The sequence below is a fragment of the Xenopus tropicalis genome, chromosome 9, assembly GCF_000004195.4.
Source record: "Xenopus tropicalis strain Nigerian chromosome 9, UCB_Xtro_10.0, whole genome shotgun sequence".
NCBI classification, from domain to species: domain Eukaryota; kingdom Metazoa; phylum Chordata; class Amphibia; order Anura; family Pipidae; genus Xenopus; species Xenopus tropicalis.
The window spans coordinates 7535176-7560367 of record NC_030685.2 but is presented as its reverse complement, the minus strand read 5'-3'; the positions used below and the strand labels follow the sequence as shown (position 1 = coordinate 7560367).

At 41.1% G+C, this 25192-nt stretch overlaps 2 protein-coding genes across 2 annotated transcripts; both read right to left on the bottom strand.

The window, feature by feature from the left end:
* Positions 1-324: 324 nt before the first annotated feature.
* On the bottom strand, positions 325-7666 carry LOC105948396 (serine protease 27-like). The gene is made up of 5 exons (XM_031893373.1): positions 7585-7666; positions 4003-4032; positions 3009-3171; positions 1884-2155; positions 325-554 (listed from the first exon to the last, which is right to left on the bottom strand). Exons 1-5 carry the CDS (start codon positions 7628-7630, stop codon positions 325-327), a joined length of 741 nt encoding a protein of 246 aa, XP_031749233.1. The 5' UTR covers positions 7631-7666.
* Positions 7667-15168: 7502 nt separating this feature from the next.
* tpsg1 (tryptase gamma 1) lies at positions 15169-24025 on the bottom strand. The gene is made up of 7 exons (XM_012970764.2): positions 23924-24025; positions 21681-21770; positions 20589-20754; positions 20198-20466; positions 18774-18931; positions 16664-16860; positions 15169-15960 (listed from the first exon to the last, which is right to left on the bottom strand). Exons 1-6 carry the CDS (start codon positions 23967-23969, stop codon positions 16696-16698), a joined length of 894 nt encoding a protein of 297 aa, XP_012826218.1. The 5' UTR covers positions 23970-24025; the 3' UTR covers positions 15169-15960; positions 16664-16695.
* Positions 24026-25192: the final 1167 nt, after the last annotated feature.

The following is a 25192-nucleotide window of genomic DNA, read 5'->3' as shown; positions in this document are numbered from 1 at the left end:
GATAGGTCAGTGTGGTTCTGTATGTGAGTGGATAGGTCAGTGTGGGTCTGTATGTGAGTGGATAGATAGGTCAGTGTGGGTCTGTATGTGAGATGTTAAAGATTGCTCTTCTGCTAAATTGACTTTTGGACATCAGATTTTTGGTGCTTTATGCCCCTTTTGTCACAGTGAGAAATATATCAAATATTGTCAGAAGTCAGCTTACCCAAAAGCTTCAAGGGTTTCCAGCTCAACATATTAGTATTCAGCATATATCTAATATTGATTGAGAGTCATGGTGGTGCCTTCAATGACTTCAATAGCAATGGTTTAGATGTAACAGTTCTACCCCTTACAGTGATTCCATGTATATCCCATTCCTGTTTTCTGTGTAACATTACTAACCTGGCAGGAGTCTTTTCCACCATCAATGAATCCAGCACATAACATGTCATTTGAAATCACGTATGTTTTTGGATCTATGGGAGATGGAACTTGAAATAAAGCGTTGCACTGCTGGTTTCCAATCAGAGGTACTGCCACTTCCTGAAGGGTATTGGGTTCTGGAAGGCTGACTGTGAAGAATTATCAAACCATTATTCCCACAGCTCCAGGTGACACAGCTTCTCAGTAAACCTCCAGCCACCCACCACCAACCCTATCAAGGTAGCCCCTATCTGAAAAACTTTTTGCAACTGCAGCCTTCCCTGGTAGAGATGGATTAATACAAAATGGAACCCCAAAGTTCCATTGCCAATGTTGTCTATCTCTCACAGACTCATACAGAGTGGGATTTAGGGGCTGAAGAGAGGTGATTGCTATAAGCCTTTCAACATAGTGGTGCTCCAGACAGCAGCAGGTGAATTAGGAAGACTGGGGGGACTAGAGATATACTGGCATGGGGGGGAAGAAGATGTTAAGAAGATAATAAGTGAGCAAGATGGTAACAGTAGGAAGAATAATGAGAATTAGTGCAAGATGGTAACAGTAGGAAGAATAATGAGAATTAGTGCAAGATGGTAACAGTAGGAAGAATAATGAGAATTAGTGCAAGATGGTAACAGTAGGAAGAATAATGAGAATTAGTGCAAGATGGTAACAGTAGGAAGAATAATGACAATTAGTGCAAGATGGAAACAGTAGGAAGAATAATGGCAATTAGTGCAAGATGGTAACAGTAATAGAAGATGAACCATAAGGTTAAATTCATCTTCTGGCTCAGCAAGTCACAGTTACTGTTTCCCTCTATTGACCCAAGAGTTTCTCCAAGTTGACCCAAGTTCTTGTCCATAAAAGAAGCAAGTGATTCTTCCACTTTGGACTTTACCTATTACCATGGGGTAGAAACAGCTGGAGAACTTGGAGTAAAAGGTCCAAGTAAAGAAAACTTTACAGGGAATCAGACCAGTTTTACTGTTGCGGAGATATACTGTATATATAATTTGATCTCTTGAGATGTAGCAAAAAAGTAGGGTAGGTAGAGGGCGGGTTAGGGTTGGGAATGGGCGGGTTAGGGTTGGGAATGGGCGGGTAAGGGTAGGGAGTGGGCGTATTAGGGTTGGGAGTGGGCGGGTAAGGGTTGGGAGTGGGCGAGTTAGGGAAGGGAGTGGGTGGGTGGGTAAGGGTTGGGAGTCGGCGGGTTAGGGTAGGGAGTGGGCGTCTTAGGGTTGGGAGTGGGCGGGTTAGGGTAGGGAATGGGCTGGTTAGGGTTGGCAGTGGGCGGGTTAGGGTTGGCAGTGGGCGGGTTAGGGTTGGGAGTGGACTGGTAAGGGTTGGGAGTGGACGGGTAAGGGTTGAGAGTGGGTGGGTTAGGGTTGGGAGTGGACGGGTAAGGGTTGGGAGTGGGCGGGTTAGGGTTGGGTGCAGGTTGAGAAAATCTTGACCAGCACATCACTAATACTCACCATTACTTGCGATGTTTCCCCAGCCAGTCACCCAGCACTGTAGGCCGGTCGGTAAATTCACCCCTCCGGTTGGAAGACAAACTGGTTGGATGTGATTGGTGTAAATGATATCACCGCTGAGTTCCACTAGGGCAATATCAGAACCATTCTCGGGTACAGTGTAATTAGGGTGAACAATAAATTGTTTGATTGGCATTGCAACCTCATTGCCATTTAGCACACTGATTTGGTAGACCCCAAGATAAACCGTGTAGAACGAAGGTGGCTTTGTCCTGAAACAGAAAAAGATCTTCTTGAGAAACAATGGGCTAAAAGAGCATCAGTTGAATTATACACAAGGCTGCACCATCATGGCTATTATTATTATATATATATTTATATAACAGCATTTGCCAATAAAGGACACTGAGGTGGATCTGGAACAGATAGTGGCGCTTATTTATCAACACTGCGCAAATTTGCACCTGGGCAGTAACCCGTAGTAACCAATCAATTATTAGCTTTTTTCCAGCCAGTGGCAGGTCGAACAATGAAAGAAAACACCTGATTGGTTGCCATGGTGCAAATTTGCCCAGTGTTTATGACCTCCAGTGTCTTTTTTGGTTTGGCTTTGAGATGTTCTCTACCATGTACATATTACCATGCACTATGTTCTTGTTTAAATCTCAATTTCATTTAATGGGGTAACCATAGGATGACATACAGAATGTGGCATCCCTAGAGAGAATCTGGACAAACTGGCACTTTGGGTGGCAAAGTCAAATCCTTAATGGAGGAGGACCTGGGGGTACTTGTGGATGATAAATGTAGCTGTAGCAAGAAATGCCAGGCAGCAGCTGCAAAAGCTAACAAGGTTTTGAGCTGTATCAAAAGGGGCATCGATTCACGGGAGGGGGAGGTTAATCTTCCCCTTTACAGAGCGCCGGTAAGGCCCCATCTAGACTTTGCCATGCAGTTTTGGTTTCCAACGCTCGAACAGGACATTATTGAGTTAGAGATGAGCACCCAAGCTATGGTTATGGCAAGTCTCAGTTATGGAGAAAGACTGGCCAAGTTTGAGTTGTTATACAGGAGATGAAGCAGATAAGGGGCGATATGGTAACTACTGTACAGTATGTAACTCACCTATTAAAGCAGTGAGCTGCAGAGACAACCCAATTATTTGTGATCAGGGATCCCCCACATAACTCGAAAGCCTCGCTATATATCATCACCTGCCAGGGCCACATGCCTGCCTTGGAATCTTGCCCCCCCATGATGCGACTCAGCAGCTGGCGTCTTCCACATTCTGCCAATAAAGTAGGAGATTAATCATTAATGCGCCAACATGAAATAAACCCAATAGGGCTGTTCTGCCCCCAATAAGGGGTAATTATATCTTAGTTGGGATCAAGTACAGGTACTGTTTTATTATTACAGAGAAAAGGGAATCATTTAACCCTTAAATAAACCCAATAGGACTGTTCTGCCCCCAATAAGGGGTAATTATATCTTAGTTGGGATCAAGTACAGGTACTGTTTTATTATTACAGAGAAAAGGGAATCATTTAACCATGAAATAAACCCAATAGGGCTGTTCTGCCCCAATAAGGGGTAATTATATCTTAGTTGGGATCAAGTACAGGTACTGTTTTATTATTACAGAGAAAAGGGAATCATTTAACCATGAAATAAACCCAATAGGGCTGTTCTGCCCCAATAAGGGGTAATTATATCTTAGTTGGGATCAAGTACAGGTACTGTTTTATTATTACAGAGAAAAGGGAATCATTTAACCATGAAATAAACCCAATAGGGCTGTTCTGCCCCATTAAGGGGTAATTATATCTTAGTTGGGATCAAGTACAGGTACTGTTTTATTATTACAGAGAAAAGGGAATCATTTAACCATGAAATAAACCCAATAGGGTTGTTCTGCCCCCAATAAGGGGTAATTATATCTTAGTTGGGATCAAGTACAAGTACTGTTTTATTATTACAGAGAAAAGGGAATCATTTTACAAAAAAATTAAGAAATTGATTACAATGGAGTCTGTGGTTGTTCAGAGCTTTCTGGATAACAGGTTTTCCAGATAACTAATCCCACACCTGTACCATACATTACACTCCTACTACTCACCTACTGCAGCTTCAGTGACCACAAGAAGTCCTGGAGAAAAAAAAGATAATATAATAAAAACAAAGTTTTGCACAATTCCCAGTATATATACAGCAGCCCCCCCATCTCAGCTTTGGATGTTGGTTGTTTCGGGGATCTGGTATTTTTGGAAATCTAATTACAGACTTTTATATATGGACTTTAGTGGTATATAAGTAATTAGGATAGAAATGTGGGAATCACTAGGACCAGATACTGTCTAATTTTCTAACACTTGGGTTGAGATGGCCATATCCAGTGAGATTTGCTTGTTTGGGAAGGTCGTCAAATGAGCAAATACTTCCCCCGATATTCCCAGTTTGGGTTGGGTGGGGGATATGTGATCGTTTGGCCCTAGGGGATAGAAAAAAGAGTGAAGGACCGAATCAAAGACAGGATTTTTGGCCATATATTGGTCGGGGTGGCCTGCCGGAGGGCTCTTTAAAGGGGTTGAAAACCCAATCATAATACTGTCCCACTGCGCTCCATAGTTTTGCTATAGAAATTGTCAAAAAATGTCATTATAAATGCAAGAAAGTTCACCAATAAGAATTCTACGGACCAAAAACTTCATTATAAATGCAAGAGAACTGACCAATGAGACTACTGATTCCCAGCACTGTGTCAGGCCCCTTGCTGGTACCTTACATATAGAGATAATGATGTCATTTTCCCGTCATTATATGGCACAGGAATCAGACATGGGGATAAAGGGACAGACTTGTTCAGTGCTGGGAAACTGTGCTTAAAGGAACAGTAACACTAAAAAATAAAAATCTTTTCAAATAATTAAAATATAACGTACGGTTACCCTGCACTGGTAAAAGTTGCGTGTTTGCTTCAGAAAGACTACTATAGTTAATAGAAATAGCTGCTGTGTAGTCATGGGGGCAGCCATTTAAATTGAAAAAAGGAGAAAAGGCACAGGTTACATAAGAAGATACCAGATAAACTGTGTAGAATACAATGGGAATCTGCTACTTATCTGTTATCTGCTTAGTAACCTGTGCCTTTTCTCCTTTTTTCAATTTAAATGGCTGCCCCCGTGGCTACACAGCAGGGTATATATATAAACTGCAGTAGTGTTTATGAAGAAAACACACAACTTTTACCAGTGCAGAGCAATAGTATATAATATATTAATTATTTCTATACACTTTCATTTTTTGGTGTTACTGTTCCTTTAATGCTCCCAACTCCAATTGCAGGAACAGAGAACAGGGAGCCAGATTTATACAGATCAGCTGGGATTCTTATTGGAGGATTCTTTTGCATTTCAATGCAGCCGCTGGCAGAGTGTGAGACGATCCCACAATTACCCTATAAATGTTCCTCGTTGGGGCCCACACTGCCTATTGATCCTGGCACCATTTATCCATACTAAATATTGGTCTTGGCAGCCGAGTTCTCTCCTTGATTTGCAGTAAAATACAAAATATATTCTCATTGCTTTTTGCTAGGACTTAAAAATCACCGACTGTCGGAGGGCGGTATTTGTATTAGATAAACACTAAGCCGTTAATTATTTCCCAATTTCAGCAGAGTGATATATTGGACTTTGCACCTATTTCAAAATAACTAAGGAAAGGGGACATTAGGTGGCCAAGAGTTTAGCATAACATAACACTGATAACTCTCACATTACAGCAGGGTCAGACTGGGTGGTGCTGCAACCCAAGGGCCCCCGCACCCCCAAGGGGCCCCAGCTGAAATTTTTTGCCATTTTGCAAATTTTTCAGCAGTTTCATTTTTAGACTTTTATAGGGTCTTATTTCTTTGTCTACTATTCATTTCTTGTTTAAACCACTGCCTGGTTGCTAGGGTAAATCAGACCCTAGCAACCAGATAGCTGCTGAACAAAAAGCTAAATAACTGAAAAACGATAAACTGATGATGACAACTGATAAAAGTTAAAAAATGAAGACCAGTTGCAATTTGTCTCAGAATATCAATGGCTACATCATATTGAAAGTTAATTTAATGGCAAACTACCCTTTTAAAGGTGAACTACCCCTTTTTAAAGTAAAAATAAAGGGATGAATTGAGTAATATTAATATCTATATATACACAAAAGCCACAAGTATCATGTAAACAGCACGTGGGGTTCAATCCCAGCCAGGGCACTATCTGCAAGAAATTTGGATGTTCTCCTCATGTCGCTGTGGGGCTTCTCCCGTTTCCTCCCACGCTCCAAAAACATACAGGCAGGTTAATGGGCTTCAGACCAAATTTACCATAGTGAATGCAATAGGGACTTTAGATTGTAAGCTTCTCTGGGGCAGGGAATGATGGATAATCTCTGCTAAGTGCTGCAAAAATGTGTTGGCGCCATATAAATAACAAATAGAACAAAATCGAAATGAAATGAAGATTAGTGATGTCATCAGTTATAATGAGGTCCTCAGTGATGTAATTAGAAATGTCACATGACTTGTGTATAATGAAAAATAATATCCCCTCTGTCACCTTGGAACTCCATAACCTGCATATATAGTCGTGGAACTCCATAACCTGCGTATATAGTCATGGAACTCCATAACCTGCTTATATAGTCGTGGAACTCCATAACCTGCATACAGTATATAGTCGTGGAACCCCATAACCTGCGTATATAGTCGTGGAACTCCATAACCTGCTTATATAGTCGTGGAACTCCATAACCTGCGTATATAGCCGTGGAACTCCATAACCTGCTTATATAGTCGTGGAACTCCATAACCTGCGTACAGTATAGAGTCGTGGAACTCCATAACCTGCGTATATAGCCGTGGAACTCCATAACCTGCGTATATAGTTGTGGAACTCCATTACCTGCGTATATAGTCGTGGAAGTCCATAACCTGCGTATATAGTCGTGGAACTCCATAACCTGCGTATATAGTCGTGGAACTCCATTACCTGCTTATATAGTCGTGGAGCTCCATAACCTACGTATATAGTCGTGGAACTCCATAACCTGGGTATATAGTCGTGGAACTCCATAACCTGCGTATATAGTCGTGGAACTCCATAACCTGCGTATATAGTCGTGGAACTCCATAATCTGCGTATATAGTCGTGGAACCCCATAACCTGCGTATATAGTCGTGGAACCCCATAACCTGCGTATATAGTCGTGGAACTCCATAACCTGCGTATATAGTCGTGGAACTCCATTACCTGCTTATATAGTCGTGGAGCTCCATAACCTACGTATATAGTCGTGGAACTCCATAACCTGCGTATATAGTCGTGGAACCCCATAACCTGCGTATATAGTCGTGGAACTCCATAACCTGCGCATATAGTTGTGGAACTCCACGGTGACTTCTAATATCCTTATCTTGTACAACAGTGTGCCCCATATTCCCTATAATGTCCATAAGATATCTCTCTGACTAGTCAGTGCCTCGTTGCTACGATCTCCTCTACCCTTTCTCCAATTCAAATTATAAAGTGTAAATAAAAGAAAAGAATGACAATTTTTTCTCATTTTTCAATTTTTGGCAGCCAAGGTTGTTACATTTGGTGCAGGTATGTAGTAGATACAAGGCCTATGACTTATTCACTATGGAGACCCTTACCCAGATTCAGTAGGAGCAGAGCTTTGATGAACTGGAACCAGTGCATGATTCTTTCTTTTCCTCTGGTCACTGAGCACAGAGACTGGCTGTGTATCTATAAGTCCTACGGAAGTGTTGGCTGATTAGTTCCACAATTTATATCATATTAAGTTAATCAATGATAAGACACACCCTGCATCCCTGGAGTTGCTGTAACCATTTCCTCCTTCTTATCTTCTAATACTTGTTCTTAGAATTTGAGGAATGCTAAAGGTCGTGGAGAGAATCCATGGATCAAATGAAGAAGCCATAGATGATGCTCTTGCAGGAGAAGCCACCAACAGTTTTTTAGTCAAAGAAAGGCACGTTTGTAAGGCCAAGGTGAGACCTACTCTTCTGACCAGATATTCATTGGGTTGCAGCATAAGTAAGTTTAAAAAAAATGCTTAAGAAGCCTCAGTTATTACCCAGGGTCACCTTTTCTATTAGCTCTGGACCCTTCATTTAGTCTTTCCAAGGTCAAAATGACTATAGAATTCAAAAGTGGAATCCTTCTTCGGTGAAATATAACAGGTGCCAGAAGATTAAGGACATTTGAGAGACAAAAGGGGGGTTAGAGCTGGGTGCATGATTGGGTTTGCACGTAGGGTTAGTCCTAGGTCTTCTTCTTTCTATCAAGGATCTACTGCAGTTTGAGATGAATCTTTGTCTCTTTGCAGTAACTTTATGACTGCCCATTGAAACTGAATTGGCATTTACATCCAATACACTGGGCACAAAGCTGGCCAACCTATCAATGCAACCCTCTGTGGGAACTCTGGAGCTACCTTTAGGTAGGGTAGTGTTAGTTCCAGGGTTACCCACCATCAATAGGTGCAGAAGAGGAAGGATGGATGAATTGTTTAGGGTTAGTCCTAGGTCTTCCTCTTTCCATCAAGGATCTACTGCAGTTTGAGATCAATCTTTTTCTCTTTGCAGTAACTTTATGACTGCCCATTGAAACTGAATTGGCATTTACATCCAATACACTGGGCACAAGGCTGGCCAACCTATCAATACAACCCTCTGTGGGAACCCTGGAGCTACCTTTAGGTAGGGTAGTGTTAGTTCCAGGGTTACCCACCATCAATAGGTGCAGAAGAGGAAGGATGGATGGATTGTTTGTTTGTGTTTGGATGCAAGTATCTAAATGAATTGCATCAATATTATCTCTCCATAGCACCATGACCCTAAACATGTTCATATTCTGAACTTTATCTCAAGGGTAAGTCGGATACGGTCAAGTGATCTCTCTTTGATGTTGTCAACATGTGGATCTCTGCTGTTAAAGTAAGAAGTCGTTATCTTAATACTGTCTGCCTAAAGCTTTGATATCGATTATATCAGGGCAGTCTAGCTCGAGGTCTGTAGGCCAGATATGGCCATTCAACAGCCCATAATCTTCTCAAGAGCTCTTTGGTGACATCGTTTTAATATAACCTCAAGGATTGCATCATTGAGCTCCTGATCTGTGGTAACAATATAGAGGTCAGCAATATTATTTGTGGCCACAACCGTGGCCTTTAGTTTTCTGCTTGGTTTGCTGTAATCAGAACCCAAAATATGGGCACTGGGACCATTAACTCCTGCACTCCTGGCCCAGAAACAAGTGCAAGAGCATCAGAATAAAGACAATTCTTTATTGTTCATGGCTAGTTACTGTAAATGCTTCATCTTGGTTGAAGATAGCACAAGAAATCTATCCTCTGAGCACATTGTTTATTGGGCTTCTAAAAACCAGGCCAGTTCACCCATGATTAAGTCTAGCTGCTGATAGGAAGAGGTTGAAGGCAGAACTATTACGTAACATTCGTTTCTTAAAGGGGAAGTAAACCCTGCTGTTCAACCAAACGTTACTCAGCTGTTGTTGGACTACAAATCCCAGAATAATGTAACATATAATGAAGGGTGAGGCATGCTGGGAGCTGTAGTCCAGCAACATCAGGGTTGTATTCTTAAAGCAATATTGCACAATAAAACTTTCCCAGCTCTCTAGGGCCCGCATTGGCAGCATTGAAATGCAAAAGAATCCTCCAATGAGAATCCCAGCTGATCTGTATAAATCTGGCTCCCTGTTCTCTGTTCCTGCAATTGGAGTTGGGAGCATTAAGCACAGTTTCCCAGCACTGAACAAGTCTGTCCCTTTATCCCCATGTCTGATTCCTGTGCCATATAATGACGGGAAAATGCCATCATTATCTCTATATGTAAGGTACCAGCAAGGGGCCTGACACAGTGCCGGGAATCAGCATTCTCATTGGTCACTTCTCCTGCATTTATAATGAGATAGTTAGTCAGTAGAATGCTCAGTGGTGAATTTTCTTGCATCGATAATTACGTTTTTCAGCAGCTTCTGTGTTCTAGTGATGAGCGAATCTGTCAATACATTGTACTTGTCTGTATCCCCCATGTCCCGATTCAGGGTATAGAGCAATCCAGGAGTGCGTCACTGAGCAAGTTCAATAGCAGAACAATAAGGGAAAGTGCCAAAGCAAATACCTACTCTGTGACACACCAATTCATTCAAATAAATACAGAAATAAATCAAAGTTAATTATAAATATGAATCGGCCGGCGTCACTGGCAGCAGGCTAATTACACTACAAGGTGTTGTTACATGATTACTCGTGCCAAGGGCTCGGTGCCAAGCAAAATATTCTCTTGTTTGCGTTTATACTGCCAACCCAGATTGCCTCACAGCAGCACAGGGATTAATAAATAAATAACTACCAGATGTTGGGGGAACTGCTACCCAAGAACAGTTTTTGGAGGCTAAATCAATATAAATGTAAAGAAAAAAAATGTTTCCCATCACTTTTATTTATTCCCGTGTGCATAATCCACCCAAGTGCAAAAACGTGCTCACTATAAAGTGCCACACAGTGCAGAGGGGTGCAATGACTTAGCCTCAAAAGAGGCTAAGTCCGGCATCCAGGTCCACCTGGCCAAAAGGCGGAAAAATGCTCCCGAATCTTCAGGAACCCCCTCGCCAAAGCTTAGGGGAACCCCTTCATCCTCAACCAAAAGGCCCGCAGGAGGCAAGGATCTTCAAATCCCCTTCACCGTAAGGCTAGGGGGATCCCTTTATCCGTTCCCCTCCCAGCCGAAGCAGAGAAGGGGTCAGGGTACTAGTGGATCTCCGAAGTTGTCCCGAAACAGTGTGCGCCCTCTCTGGGTCCAGGGAATTGTGCAAAAATACCCAGAGGCTATTGCACCAAAATCCAAAAGTGCTAAAAGGTGTGGGCATAAAAAGTGCTTTAAGATAATAAATAGATGCCTAAAAAATCATGTTAAAATTCATAAAAAGGTGGCTTAAAAAGCCCCAGCCTTTCGGCCAGATTATAAAAATTCTCTTGCCCCTACCAAAAGGTCTGGGGCTATAAGAGCAGTGTGCAAAAAGAAAAGTGCCAATGTTTCCCATCATTACCCAGGACAAACAGGAAAACCATAAGCAAACCCAACTATACTCTCACCGCTGCTCCTATTGTACATAATCTGATTACAGTCACAAACGAATTGGGGAGAGGAGGAGAATAATATTTGGCGATGGTCAAGGATGGTGCCAGGGGGACCTGGTAACCTTATGCCAGATATAATTCAATATTTTAGACAAATATAAAGTAGGGATGCAGTGGGTATCAATTCTTTCATGTATTTGTGCATTTTATGCTAATTAGTAAAGGGACCTACTTGCCAAAGCAGCGTTCCCCAGGGGCAGGAACGTTCTACGACTACGAAAGCCTCTGTTTTGTCAAGTCTAGCGATGAGCAAATGTTTTTGGATTTGTCATATTGCCATAAACCGCAATGGCAAAAAAACTTAATTAACGTACAATGTATACAAAATTGTCATGCAAGCACCAAAAATTCTCTTTTTACAAAAAAAAATCCTTTTTTTGTTTATGAATTATTTAACACTTGTAAAACATTTTGCTTTATTGACACTTTTGTGTATTTGCCCCCTAGTGTACCGTATGTGAGAATCAAAATATTTCTACAGGAAACCACTGGATGTAGTCCGGAGCCTGGAGTGGGAGGAGCCAGTGAAGAGTGGTCCCCGAGACAGGAGGTCAATCGGAATCTGTAAAACGGTGCTGGGATTTATACAAATCATCTGCATTACTACTCGTGAATTGGGTTAGTGCTTCCACCCCCACTTAATTGGGCATTCAGTTGTAGATCTATAAATACAAGTAGACGAAACCCCTAGACAAGTACAGAACTTGAGAGGAAATCAGGGAAGGAAAACCATATGTGGAAGTAATGCATTTGTTGGCCAGTGCCAACCCTAACTTGTGAGCACCATACCCATATCTGATCCAACCCTACCTGCCATCATCATTTATATACCCACACCCAATCCATCCATTTCTGACACTTCCAGATGGGCAAGATGTGTCCCTCACACTGCTGGAAGAGAGATAGAGAAGAAAATGTTTTCGTGTAAGGTCTTGGGTGGGGTGGGCCATGGGGCACTTCCAGATGGGCAAGATGTGTCCCTCACAATGCTGGAAGAGAGATAGAGAAGAAAATGTTGTAGTGTAAGGTCTTGGGTGGGGTGGGCCATGGGACACTTCCATATGGGCAAGATGTGTCCCTCACAATGCTGGAAGAGAGATAGAGAAGAAAATGTTTTCGTGTAAGGTCTTGGGTGGGGTGAGCCATGGGGAGAGTTCAGTTCACAACCTGCCAGTAACCTACTAAGGAAATGTTCTGTTGTGGCCCTTGTTAGGCTTTGGGTCTTTGGAAGCTTCTGTCCAGGACAACAAGCATGTTCAGATCAACTGCAAGTGGTCCTGCAGATAATAGTTCCTTACATAGGCTCATAAAGCACAGTTTGGCCAATGACCAATTGGTCAAGGCCACAGGCAACATGGGTGGGAGATGAAATCTATGGAAACCTTCAGTATATGAAGTATTAAACGATTTTAAGTTTTCTTGTTAAACACAAAATCTCTTGTTAGAAAAAAAAATTCTCTGTCTTAGTGATGGAAATAGAACTCACCATAGACAAACTCAGCTTTAGATAAAGAATTATGGAGCAATAAAATGCCCTGGGCCAAACTGACCTATTCCTTGTGCTGCAATTTGGCTTCCTGTAAAAACAGAACAATCTCTTTGATAAAGGATTTTGATAAAGGAGTCAAATAGAGTTTAGCAGCTAATTATGAAGCAATAACAGTACGAGTATGGTGTCACCGCTGGGAAACGTCGGCATTTCACAAATTGTTTGGATTGTTGCAATGATTTCAGAACTGATATTAAATGTAGACGTTGCTTTGCTTTGGAAGTGATTAAAACTAAATATTATAGTGAATGGAGAATGATTCATTTCAGTAAGTTAAAGTGGGTAATGATCCTTTATATGATCCCATGTACATGAAAATTCATAAAATGGTGAAAAGTTTTTTTTTGACCCAACCATGGCTTATTTGGCACAACCGCAACTTATTTGGCACAACCGTGACTTATTTGGCACAACCGTGACTTATTTGGCACAACCACAACTTTTTTGGCACAACCACAACTTTTTTGGCACAACAAGGCTTATTTGGCACAACCAGACTCATTTGGCACAACCGTGACTTATTTGGCACTACTGCGACTTTTTTGCACTAGTACTTTGCTCATAAAAAGGTGAAAAGTTTTTTTGACCCAACCATTACTTATTTGGCACAAGCGTGACTTATGTGACACAAACGCAACTTATTTGGCATAGCTGTGACTAATTTGGCACAACCGCAACTTATTTGGCACAACCAGACTTATTTGGCACAATCATGACTTATTTGGCACAACAAGGCTTATTTGGCACAAACAGACTTATTTGGCACAACAACAACTTATTTGGCACAACCACAACTTATTTGGCACAACAAGGCTTATTTGGCACAACCAGACTTATTTGGCACAACCACAACTTATTTGGCACTACTGCAACTTTTTTGCACTTGTACTTTGCTCCTGGGGGCTGGTAGGTAGAAGGTGTTGGGAATGAAGCATCTGTTAGCATTTGTCTGGCCTTAAGTCTAAACCCTTTATGGGAGTTGTGTCTGAAGTTGTGTGATTGTTTCCCCTCATACTATATGTGCTTTTGAGAGTGATAGGAACGCACCCATAACCTCGTAGAAACATGAGAGCTTCCAGCCATTGTGATGAGATCCAACTTAGAAGAGACATTATTGCAGCATGATGACTGCTTCTCTTGCAGAAAACACTTGAAAATTGATAACCCTTTACTCTTCCCTAGACTAGATAACTTGAGCCTAAGTTGAAACTCATAGCAAAGTTTCTTGGATGGTTGTACACAATAACCTGTCCTCAAATCAACAAAAACTAGGAAAGAGACTCACCCAGTAGCGAATAAGTCTGTGCCTAAAATGTTCACTTCTATCTTTACAGTCACCCCTCTTTATTAAAAGGATCACTTTCTGTTTTTGACTATTTCCTGTTATTCTACTGCCCATAGGTTCAGACCTTTTCTATTGGCTTATTACACAAATGGCCCTACAGCCACTAATCTGTAACCCAAATGAAGGGATCCTCATACAAGTTCCCCAAAGACAATATACAGTAGTTGGAAAAGATGAAATAACCCAGAGGAGGCAATTTTCCTGGTACATTTGTAACCTTTAGCTGGGGTCCTGGTAGGATGTGGCTATGGAATCTCTAGGTGTCCTGCTTGGATATATATATATATATATATATATGGACTCCGTATCTTTTTTTTACAATATTAAAATGAAGAAACTCATGAGTCAGTTCTATTACATCCAAGAAGGGGCCACTATTTAAAATGTTATTATACCTTATGTGTATGGCACCAAAAGATTGCTCATTGTTCCCATCAGGCCCTGCCACAGTGGAGCTTACAATCGGAGCTTACAATCTAAGATCTCTATTATATTCACACACAAAATTTTCATGAGTGAATTAACCTGCACAGGGTCGAACTGGGCCGTCATGACATCGGGAAAAAACCAGGAGCCCAGACCCGATGCATGTTGCCACTCCCCCAGCTGCCAGGGGGGTGCAGGGCCTCGCACCCCACGACATGTCCCCACTAGCTGCGTCCTCTGCCATGCTCCTTCCCCTGCCACGCCCCCCTAAACCCCCTAGGGGGCCCCCTCCTGAAGTCCTCCCCTGAGCATACATAGGTGAAATTCATCATAGGAGGACTTCAGGAGGGGGCACCTCCGGGGTTTAGTGGGGCGCGGCAGGGGACGTGGCTGGCGAGGGCACCTTGTAGGGTGCGACGCTCCTGGGGCAGTAGCCCAAGTGGGCCCTGCACCCCCTAGTCCGACCCTAAACCTGGAAATAAGTTATTGGAGTGTGGGAAGAAACACTGTAGAACAGATCCTTGCATTTTTGTGGGTCTTGTTTTTACATTTCAGATTCTGAAGTTCAACAGTTTGTGCAGGTGAGCATCCATTTTGCTTGTGGGTCATGTGACCTAAGGTAATCCAATGAGAAATGATCCCTGTGTTGTTATACTCTCTTATCATTGAAGCATTAAAATATAATGGATATTCAGCATGCTCTTGATGGATTTGTTAGTACACACAAGAAAAACAACTACATTTATTGAAAAAGAGCTTATTTACTCTGTATCTATAGGACAGAATCCCTCACAACATCAAGGCATAATCTTAACATCTATGAGAAGAGTGAATATTTGAATGTATATACGACTACACTAAAAATACACAAAAGAGGACATAAACATCCCATAGAAGCATTGCTCCACCCAAATGGCTACAACTCCCAGCATTCTCCAGCATATTATCATATAGTAATCACGATGGGGTCTACAGTCCAACATTATCAGAAGGATTCCCAAAGTAACACTACAAATATTTTTTTTATAAGTTCTCCAATCCAAAGTCTGAAGTGTTCCAAGAAGGTCCTACAATGAACCCTATTCTCTATACAATTGACTTTCTCCTCTTGGTTCAATAGATCCATGGTGGGACCATTGAACAAACATTTCTTAGCTATAAACTGCTCTATATCTGCTTTTCTCAAGTCTGATTATAAAGTTATATTGAGAAGCAAAAGCTGCACATAACAACAAGATGTTGCGCTTGTAGGAAGCATTCCCCATAGAGAATTCTCTTGCATGCTAGGAGGACCAAAAGATCCCGTTTCTGGGAAGGTTTCTGCAATCTTTTGCACTACTACTGCTACTTAGCCCAAGCATGAAACACATTTACTGAGACACTAGTAGATATTTTTCAAGCAATGCTTCATGTACAGTTGGGAAGTCTACAATTCAGCAGCCTGGCTCCCCAAAGCCAACCATCCCAGCCAAGAAGCAGCGCTCACGATCAAAATGAAGAAGGAGTTCTGCAACATCACCCTGTAAAAAAAGAAAAAAGAGTGGGAGATGAAACTTTAGCTGGACATTACAATACAACTTCCCTGTATGTTCTTAAAATTAGATCTTTGGAGACAATGATAAAAGTACAGTACAGTGTCCCCTTAAAAAACGTATGTCCAACCTATATCCGGTGGCCAGAATCCCAAGAACCAACATCAAAGTCAAGGTACAAGTTCAGTCCAAGGACTGGTCTAAGGACTGGAGAGAAATTGGAATTTGTATTTGCTGGATCAACTAGAAGCTGAGAAGATGGTTGGATGTTATAGACCAATGATCCCCAACCAGTGGCTTGGGGGCAACATGTTGCTCCCCAACACCTTGGATGTTGCTCTCAGTGCCCCCAAACCAGGTAGTTATTTTTGAATTCCTGACTTGGGGGCAAGTTTAGGTTGGATAAAAACAAGATTTCCTACCAAATAAAGCCCCTTTAAGCTGATAGGGTGCATAGAGGCCCCTAATAGCCAATCACAGCCCTTATTTGGTTCCTCTTTTATGGTGCTTGTGTTGCTCTCCAAGTCTTTTTACATTTGACTGTGGCTCACAAGTAAGAAAGGTTGGGGATCCCTGTTATAGACTATACCACTTTCTAACCTTACCTACAGTACTATGTGAATATATGGAATATGACAGTACAAAAATAAACTGAACACAAATAGAATGAGAATAAATCCATGGAACTCACCAATACAGAGGCTCAACAAAAGGCAAGAAGTTCTAATCATCAATAGGGTACATATATTGCTGAATCCAGTCTATGTAGGCGCGCACAGACGTATACACTGCGGGGTTTTCATTTCCACAACCAAATCCAAAACTCGCGACTCCAACCAAGTTCCACTGTTTATTCTGGTAGGTAACCAGTGGTCCGCCACCATCACCCTATTAGACAGAGACAAATGTCATTGATCAATTTGTCATATATGGCAATCCATTTATAAAGGATTTACCAGGAAATCAAAACATGAGAAAAATTACAAATTGTTTTTATTCCACCTTCTTCATTGTAAAAAAGTATAAATGTAACTTACAAGACTCAAAAAACCTACATAATTAAGTCTTAATTGCCCCTTGGTGGCCTGTGTGCGGAACCTTTTGCATAAGTCATAAGTGGGTGCATTGACATTAGGCACAAGTGATAAATGTAGGGGTTTTCACTCTCTTTTCTCATGCATTCTATGTTGTTGTCATCAGTTTTTCAGCCCCAATATCACTAGTAGGATGCCCTGCAGAGTCCTGGTTACACTGCCCTATCTTAAATGTAGGGGAGGAGGTTAGATAAAGATTATTTCTAGAGGTTAGGGGAAGATTATTTCCAGAGGGCCAAGAAGGCAGAAACCTTCCCAAAAACTGTCCCTCTGGAAATACTCTTCACTAACCTCTAGCAATACTCTTCCCCTAACCTCCTTCCCTACTCTTATGCTAGGCCAGTGTAACCACCTCCTTCAGAGGGGAGTATTGTTGTAGCTTACCCCCTCTGAAGGAGGTGGTTACACTGGTCTATCATAAGGGTAGGGAAGGAGGTTAGGTGAAGATTATTTCTAGAGGTTAGGGGAAGAGTATTTCCAGAAGGCCAAGAAGTCAGAAACCTTCCCAAAAACTGGTCCTCTGGAAATACTCTTCAACTAACCTCTAAAAATACTCTTCCCCTAACCTCCTTCCCTAACCTTATGATAGGCCAGCGTAACCACCTCCTTCAGAGGAGAGTATTGTTTAGCTTACCCCCTCTGAAGGAGGTTAGGAAAAGAGTATTTCTAGAGGGACAGTTTTTGGGATGGTTTCTGCCTTCTTGGCCCTCTGGAAATACTCTTCCCATAAACTCTAGAAATAATCTTCACCTAACCTCCTTCCCTACCCTTAAGCTAGGCCAGTGTAACCACCTCCTTCAGAGGGAAGTATTGTTGTAGCTTACCCCCTCTGAAGGAGGTGGTTACACTGATCTATCATAAGGGTAGGGAAGGAGGAGAGTACTCTTCCCCTAACCTCCTTCCCTACCCTTATGATAGGCCAGTGTAACCACCTCCTTCAGAGGGGGTAAGCTACAACAGTGCTCATAAAGTCTGTAGAGTCTGAACAGGCAGAATTGCATTCATAAATATTTGACCTTTGACACAGGAGCATCTCCAAGCCCTGCAGAACCATAGTACTTAGTTGTATTTTATGTTTATGAAAAGTTGAGATGAAATGGAAATGCATGTAGACACCAACAGGTTCCCAAATTGATGTTCCTGGAGTAGTTTTATGGAGGGGGAGGGGGGGGGGCAGGCTAAATGCTGTTAGGGTGAGATTTGGAAAAAATTGTCCATTTGCTGAGGATGAAGCCCAGTTAGGAGAACTGTAGTGAAAACACTTGGAAATATTGCTAAATAACTGACACAACAGTATTTTATATACAGTATATGCAACCAAGTTTTAAGCGAAAGTGAGTCCTGACTTAATGTTGGATCCTTAAAGGGGGGCTTGAAACATTTTCTCTATAGAAAGGGGGAAGAATACATTTGTATTTGTAGAATTGGTAATGCATTTTATATAGATTACATGTCTAAACTTGTCATCCAGTGTGTTCCTCTAGGTGGCATCTACAGAGGGTTTGCTGTTGTGAATGAGGTGAGAATTTGGTCTCCCTTTTCATCTTTAAGATTTTATAGAAATACATTTAATTTCTGAATATACCTCCCAAATTGGTCCCAATATTCATGGAGTGTCAGGGTGTGACTGTGGCCTAAACTGTGACCTCATTGAATCCTGTTTAATACTTTTACGCCTGTTGCTTGCGGACAGCTAACATCACCCACCAGACATGGTCCTCTTTGGCCTAGGATATCCACTGCACAGATCATGTCATCCTTAATGAAAGACCCAACTCCCTTGTTGTCATAGTAACTCTTGCACTGCTCTGTGCTCATCAAACGCACTTGCGTCTCCTGTAGAACAACGGGCCGTTGCGGGATTACTATGAGAAGATGAAGCCATATTAGAGACAGATTAAAAGAAAAATGGAAATTATTATCAACACAGGTTCCAACCAATTATTAGCTTACATACTGAAGACAAGTATTAAGACAAGAGAGGCAGTTTCTCGAAGCTACACCGATATACAGTACCACCCAACTACATGTACACAGTCCTATATATTTTTTCCATGGTGCCATGACACTATGTGGGAAAGATAAGAGCAATATGATGTCATAAGCTTTGTTCAAGGTCTTGTAACCAATCATATATTTGCTTTCTAACTGGTAACCTGTACATGCTACTTGTTGAGTGGATTGGTTATTAGACCTGGTGCAAAGGTTATGACCCAAATATTCAACCCTAAAAAGTCCAAGCAGTTTGATGCATGGTAGAACTTACTGCCAATGGTGGTAAGGCCCCATCTAGAATATGCTGTTCAGTTTTGGTCTCCAGTTCTCAAACGGGACATGATTGAGTTAGAGAGGGTCCAGAGAAGGGCAACTAAGCTGGTAAAGGGTATTGAAAGTCTCAGTTACAGGGAAAGACTAGCCAGGTTGGGTCTGTTTACACTGGAGAAGAGGCGCTTAAGAGGTAACATGATAACTATGTACAAATATATAAGGGGATCATATAATAACCTCTCTAATGCTTTATTTACCAGTAGGGCCTTCCAACAGACACGAGGGCACCCACTCCGTTTAGAAGAAAGGATTTGTTACTGTGAGAGCTGTGAAGTTGTGGGATTCCCTCCCCGAACCAGTTGTACTGGCTGATACATTATATAGCTTTAAGAAGGGGCTGGATGGGTATTTAGCAAATGAGGGAATACAGGGTTATGGGAGATAGCTCTTAGAACAAGTTGCCCCTGGTCCGATTGCCATCTGGATCAACTAGCCGTTAGGCAGGTTATATATAGGCATTATGGTTAAATGTGATGGACGTACCTCTTTTTTCAACCTAACTTACTATGTTATTATGTTACTATGTATGACTAGAAATAAAAACCTAGTGATATATGAAATTACAGTGTCAATAAAGTCCACATAACCTAGAGAGGAGATGAAGAGATCTTGGGAAATGATTGTCTGCATTTTGGGTCACTTTGGAACTGAGAATGCCCAAAAACCTTTGGAGGGCAAAAATGGTGAAATCAATATAGGGTGGAATGTATGGGGCCAAAATAATGCCTATACAGCTCTGTATATTTGCAATAGTAAATTATGATAATACATAATGCTGGTACAGAAATGTTAGGGATACCCACCACTGAGCTCAATGTCTCCCCATCCAGTCACGACACAGTTCTGACCAGGAGGAAATACGGTGGAAGCTGAAGGCACACAGACTGGTTGGATGTATCTCGTGATGGGTACGTTCTGGGAGAGCTGTAGAAGGGCAATATCTGCAGAATTATCCGATTCATTGTAACTAGGGTGGATAATGATCTGTTGTACCGGAACAGAATTCTCCTCATTGGGGTTTCCAGTTATTTTGTAGGCTCCAAGGATAACAACGACAGAGGAGGCATTGAAGCTAATTTATTTTTAAAAAAATGAAAAAAGGCCGCGATTATGAACAAATATAATCAGTACAGTAATGCAATGCCAATGTTGCACTGATATACACAATCAGTGACTCCCCACACAAAAACTTACCCATCTATACAATGAGCTACAGTCACAACTAAGTTGCTACTAATGAGGGCTCCACCACAGTAGCCACTACCAGGAATCCACACAATCACTTGCCAGGGATTCTTCCCCTTCATTGCATCCTGCCCTCCCACAATGCGGTTGTCGATCTTCACCGGCGTTCCACAGGCTGCACACATGGGTATAAGAGCAGTATTAGCGCCGTACATAAAGCGGCTGATTCAGTTGGACACTTTAATTGGATTTTAGAACATTTACTACTTGGGTAGAAGTCAATGAAGAGCGAATCTGTCCAGCTTTGCCTAAAAATTCACCAAACGGCAAAATTGGACACATGACTTCTTCTTACTCTTTTTGACTTTTTGTCTCAGCGACATCAGGCGTTTTTTCTTGCTCAAATTTTTTGCTGCAACTTTTTTTGCCTCTCCCACATTTTCCTTGGCTACTTTTTTGTCTTGATAACTTTTTTATTTTGCGGAAAAAAAATTTTTTGTGGTGCCTTTTTGCTGCAGTTTTGCGAAAAACTTTGCAGATGGAATACATAGTAACATATGAAGTTGAAAAAAGACGTACGTCCATCACGTTCAACCATAATGCCTATATATAACCTGCCTAACTGTTAGTTGATCCTGAGGAAGGCAAAAAACCCCATCTGAAGCCGCAGAGGGGAAAAAAAATCCTTCTTGACTCCAAGATGGCAATCGGACCAGTCCCTGGATCACCTGGAAATGCCTTTTTATAAAACTTCAAAAAGTATCAGGGAAACCTAAAACTATATCAAAGGCTTTTACATTTAAGAAAGTCAACCCAAATGTCCCAATCTCGTTAAAGACCATCTCACTTATTGCTAATACTACAGGAATCATGACACTGCCCCCCACTGCTATATGTTTAGCACTTGTATCTCTTAAATTGATGTTCACAAGATGCATACTGGATTTCCTGTAAGATGTAGAAATTATGGAAGCAGACACCCCAAATTTTTGCCTTATTGGCTCCCTCCCTCCATCTTTTGCATTAATGCCCCCCCTGGAAACCAGCAGTATGGGAGCATGTACAATATAGATCAATAGATGTGATGGATTCTGTACTCACTTGGCTTGTTATCATCATCATTATCATCAATTTCATCATCATTGTCTTGATCATAATCAGAGTTATCATAGCCAGCAAGGACATAGACCCCTACAATAAGAAAAGAGGCATCAAAACAAAAGCAGCAAATCTAATTTGGTCTTCAGGTATGGAATTCTTTATCTTGAAACCTATTATCCAGAATGCTCAATAAATTATTGGTTTTCCAAGTAATATTTGGTTGCCCTGTCCATATCTTTCTGCCATGAGGTGAGCCAAGAACCCCAATACTCCAGGGGAACAAATAACCAAAGGCATGTAAGTAAGAGAAATGAACTTCCCATACACCAATGTGTCTGACCCCCATTGGAGCAGGTGCAAATGTACGTGGGGTGAGTTGGGTTTCAAGGGGTTGCAACCATATTGGGGGGCTATTGACCCCAGTTGGCAAATTGACCCTCGCTGGTCAATAATAGGACAATTCTTTGTAAGTTATGTTAATTAACTCTGCATAAGATTTCAAAAGAATGGAATTGTTCTAATATTTAACAGGGCGTTAGTAGATTTTGTGCATAGGGGACTTTTTAAGGAGTGGGGGTCTGCATTAGGGTCAATCTTTTTAGAGATTTTTGGCATCTAAGTTATATTATAAGGAATAATGATAATTATTATTATATAATAAGGTAAGGGATCCCTTATCCGGAAACCCAATATCCAGAAAGCTCCAAATTACGGAAAGCCTGTCTCCCATAGACTCCATTTTAATCAAATAATTCAGATTTTTTAAATTGCTTTCCTTTTTCTCTGTAATAATAAAAAAGTACCTGTACTTGATCCCAACTAAGATATAATTACCCCTTATTGGGGCAGAACAGCCCTATTGGGTTTATTTCATGGTTAAATGATTCCCTTTTCTCTGTAATAATAAAACAGTACCTGTACTTGATCCCAACTAAGATATAATTACCCCTTATTGGGGCAGAACAGCCCTATTGGGTTTATTTAATGGTTAAATGATTCCTTTTTCTCTGTAATAATACAACAGTACCTGTACTTGATCCCAACTAAGATATAATTACCCCTTATTGGGGGCAGAACAGCCCTATTGGGTTTATTTCATGTATAAATGATTCCCTTTTCTCTGTAATAATAAAACAGTACCTGTACTTGATCCCAACTAAGATATAATTACCCCTTATTGGGGCAGAACAGCCCTATTGGGTTTATTTCATGTATAAATGATTCCCTTTTCTCTGTAATAATAAAACAGTACCTGTACTTGATCCCAACTAAGATATAATTACCCCTTATTGGGGCAGAACAGCCCTATTGGGTTTATTTCATGGTTAAATGATTCCCTTTTCTCTGTAATAATAAAACAGTACCTGTACTTGATCCCAAATAAGATTTAATTACCCCTTATTGGGGGCAGAACAATCTTATTGGGTTTATTTAATGGTTAAATGATTCCATTTTCTCTGTAATAATAAAACAGTACCTGTACTTGTTCCCAACTAAGATATAATTACCCCTTATTGGGGGCAGAACAGCCCTATTGGGTTTATTTCATGGTTAAATGATTCCCTTTTCTCTGTAATAATAAAACAGTACCTGTACTTGATCCCAACTAAGATATAATTACCCCTTATTGGGGGCAGAACAGCCCTATTGGGTTTATTTAATGGTTAAATGATTCCCTTTTCTCTGTAATAATAAAACAGTACCTGTACTTGATCCCAACTAAGATATAATTACCCCTTATTGGGGGCAGAACAGCCCTATTGGGTTTATTTAATGGTTAAATGATTCCCTTTTCTCTGTAATAATAAAACAGTACCTGTACTTGATCCCAACTAAGCTATAATTACCCCTTATTGGATGCAAAATTATCCTATTGGCTTTGATTAATGTTTTATTGATTTTTTAGTAGACTTAAGGTATGAAGATCCAAATTTCGGAAAGACCCCTTATCCGGAATACCCTTGGTCCCGAGCATTCTGGATAACGGGTCCTTTACCTGTACCTGCTCTAAGATATCAGTTTTCAGTAGATGATCATCTACTTGTTCTACTTTGTCTGCTCTCTACTTCTGCATCCCCCCATTCATGACCTCAATGTCTCCCATTTTATTATGGATACATATTAATGTTTTAGAAAAAAATCCTGTTTTATAACTGTTTTTTATCCAAAACATAACCCAAACTGGCTGTTTCCGGTCACCACGGCGCAGCTCTATGCCCTTTATCAGAAATAGAGACACTTACCCAAGTTCAGTAGGAGCAGAGCTCTCAATAAATGGGACCAGTCCATGATTCTTTCCTTTTCTGAGGCCACTGACTGCAGAGACCGGCTATATATCTACTTTATCTTGTGGGAGGGTCATCAGACCAGTTTCATAATTTCTACCAAGATAATTAGATATCAAACACACCTAGTCTTTCCCGTCTGAATGAACCCATTCTCCTTCCACCATATTTATTTTTAGACTTCAGACTGAAAAAAGCCATGGCCTGCGAGCTGTAAGATGGGAAACAGTTAGTGCATAAGGTGGGTTTGTCTATGAATAGATCAGATCTCAAGGAGAAGACACACAAACACAACTTTTAATACAACTCTTCCTGGGGGAGAAAGCGATGGCTTCATAGACCCAAGGAAAATTTTTGGAAAAAGAAAAAGGTAAAAAGTATTTCTTTTTTTGTGGTTCATGGGAAAGGGAAGGAGAAACAGGTTGTATTTGTGATCTGCATATTTTTATTGCCTAACATCTCTCCTTTATTTGGAGCTGCTATTAATAGCCCCCCCCAATTATCTATTTATTGACATACAGTTACACCTACTGTTCTTTTTGGAATGCTAAAGTGGAATGGGAGGGACCTGTCTGCTAGTGAGGAGCAGTATCAGCTCGTTAGACAGCTCCTCTTCAAATAATGATGTAATTTCAGGCGACTGAGGTCATGAAATGGGAAACATGGACTATCTGAATTAAGAGCAATATCTACAAATAAGGAGGAAAACCTTGGCCACTTCAGGCCACCATGAGGAGCAAATTCTTCTGGATGTATTTAGTTCTGTCTATGAAGATTCTCATTCATCCAGGCCATGATATACAGTATGTAGTAGAATTAATTCTAAAACAACTGGACTTTTCTGAGTTTTTTCACCACTCATCCAAGTGTCTTCTTCAGTTCAAATGGCTGGTAGGGAATTCCCCGGCATTTAAACCCTTGAGGGTAGTACAGTCACAGACATCCAATCACAATGGTTCCATTGAACTTATTCAGTTAGGTGGTGGCTGAAACCGACGTTCAATGGAACCATTGTGATTGGATGTCTGTGACTGTACTACCCTCAAGGGTTTAAATGCCAGGGAATTCCCTAATAGTCATTTGAACTGAAGAAGCCACTCGGATGTCAGAAAAGTCCAGTTGTTTTAGACTTAATTCTACTAGATACTGTATATAGTTCTGCTTTTTCATCATCCTATTTAGGAAACTCTTTAGTGGACTTCAGCTGTCTTCATCCAGTTGTCAAGT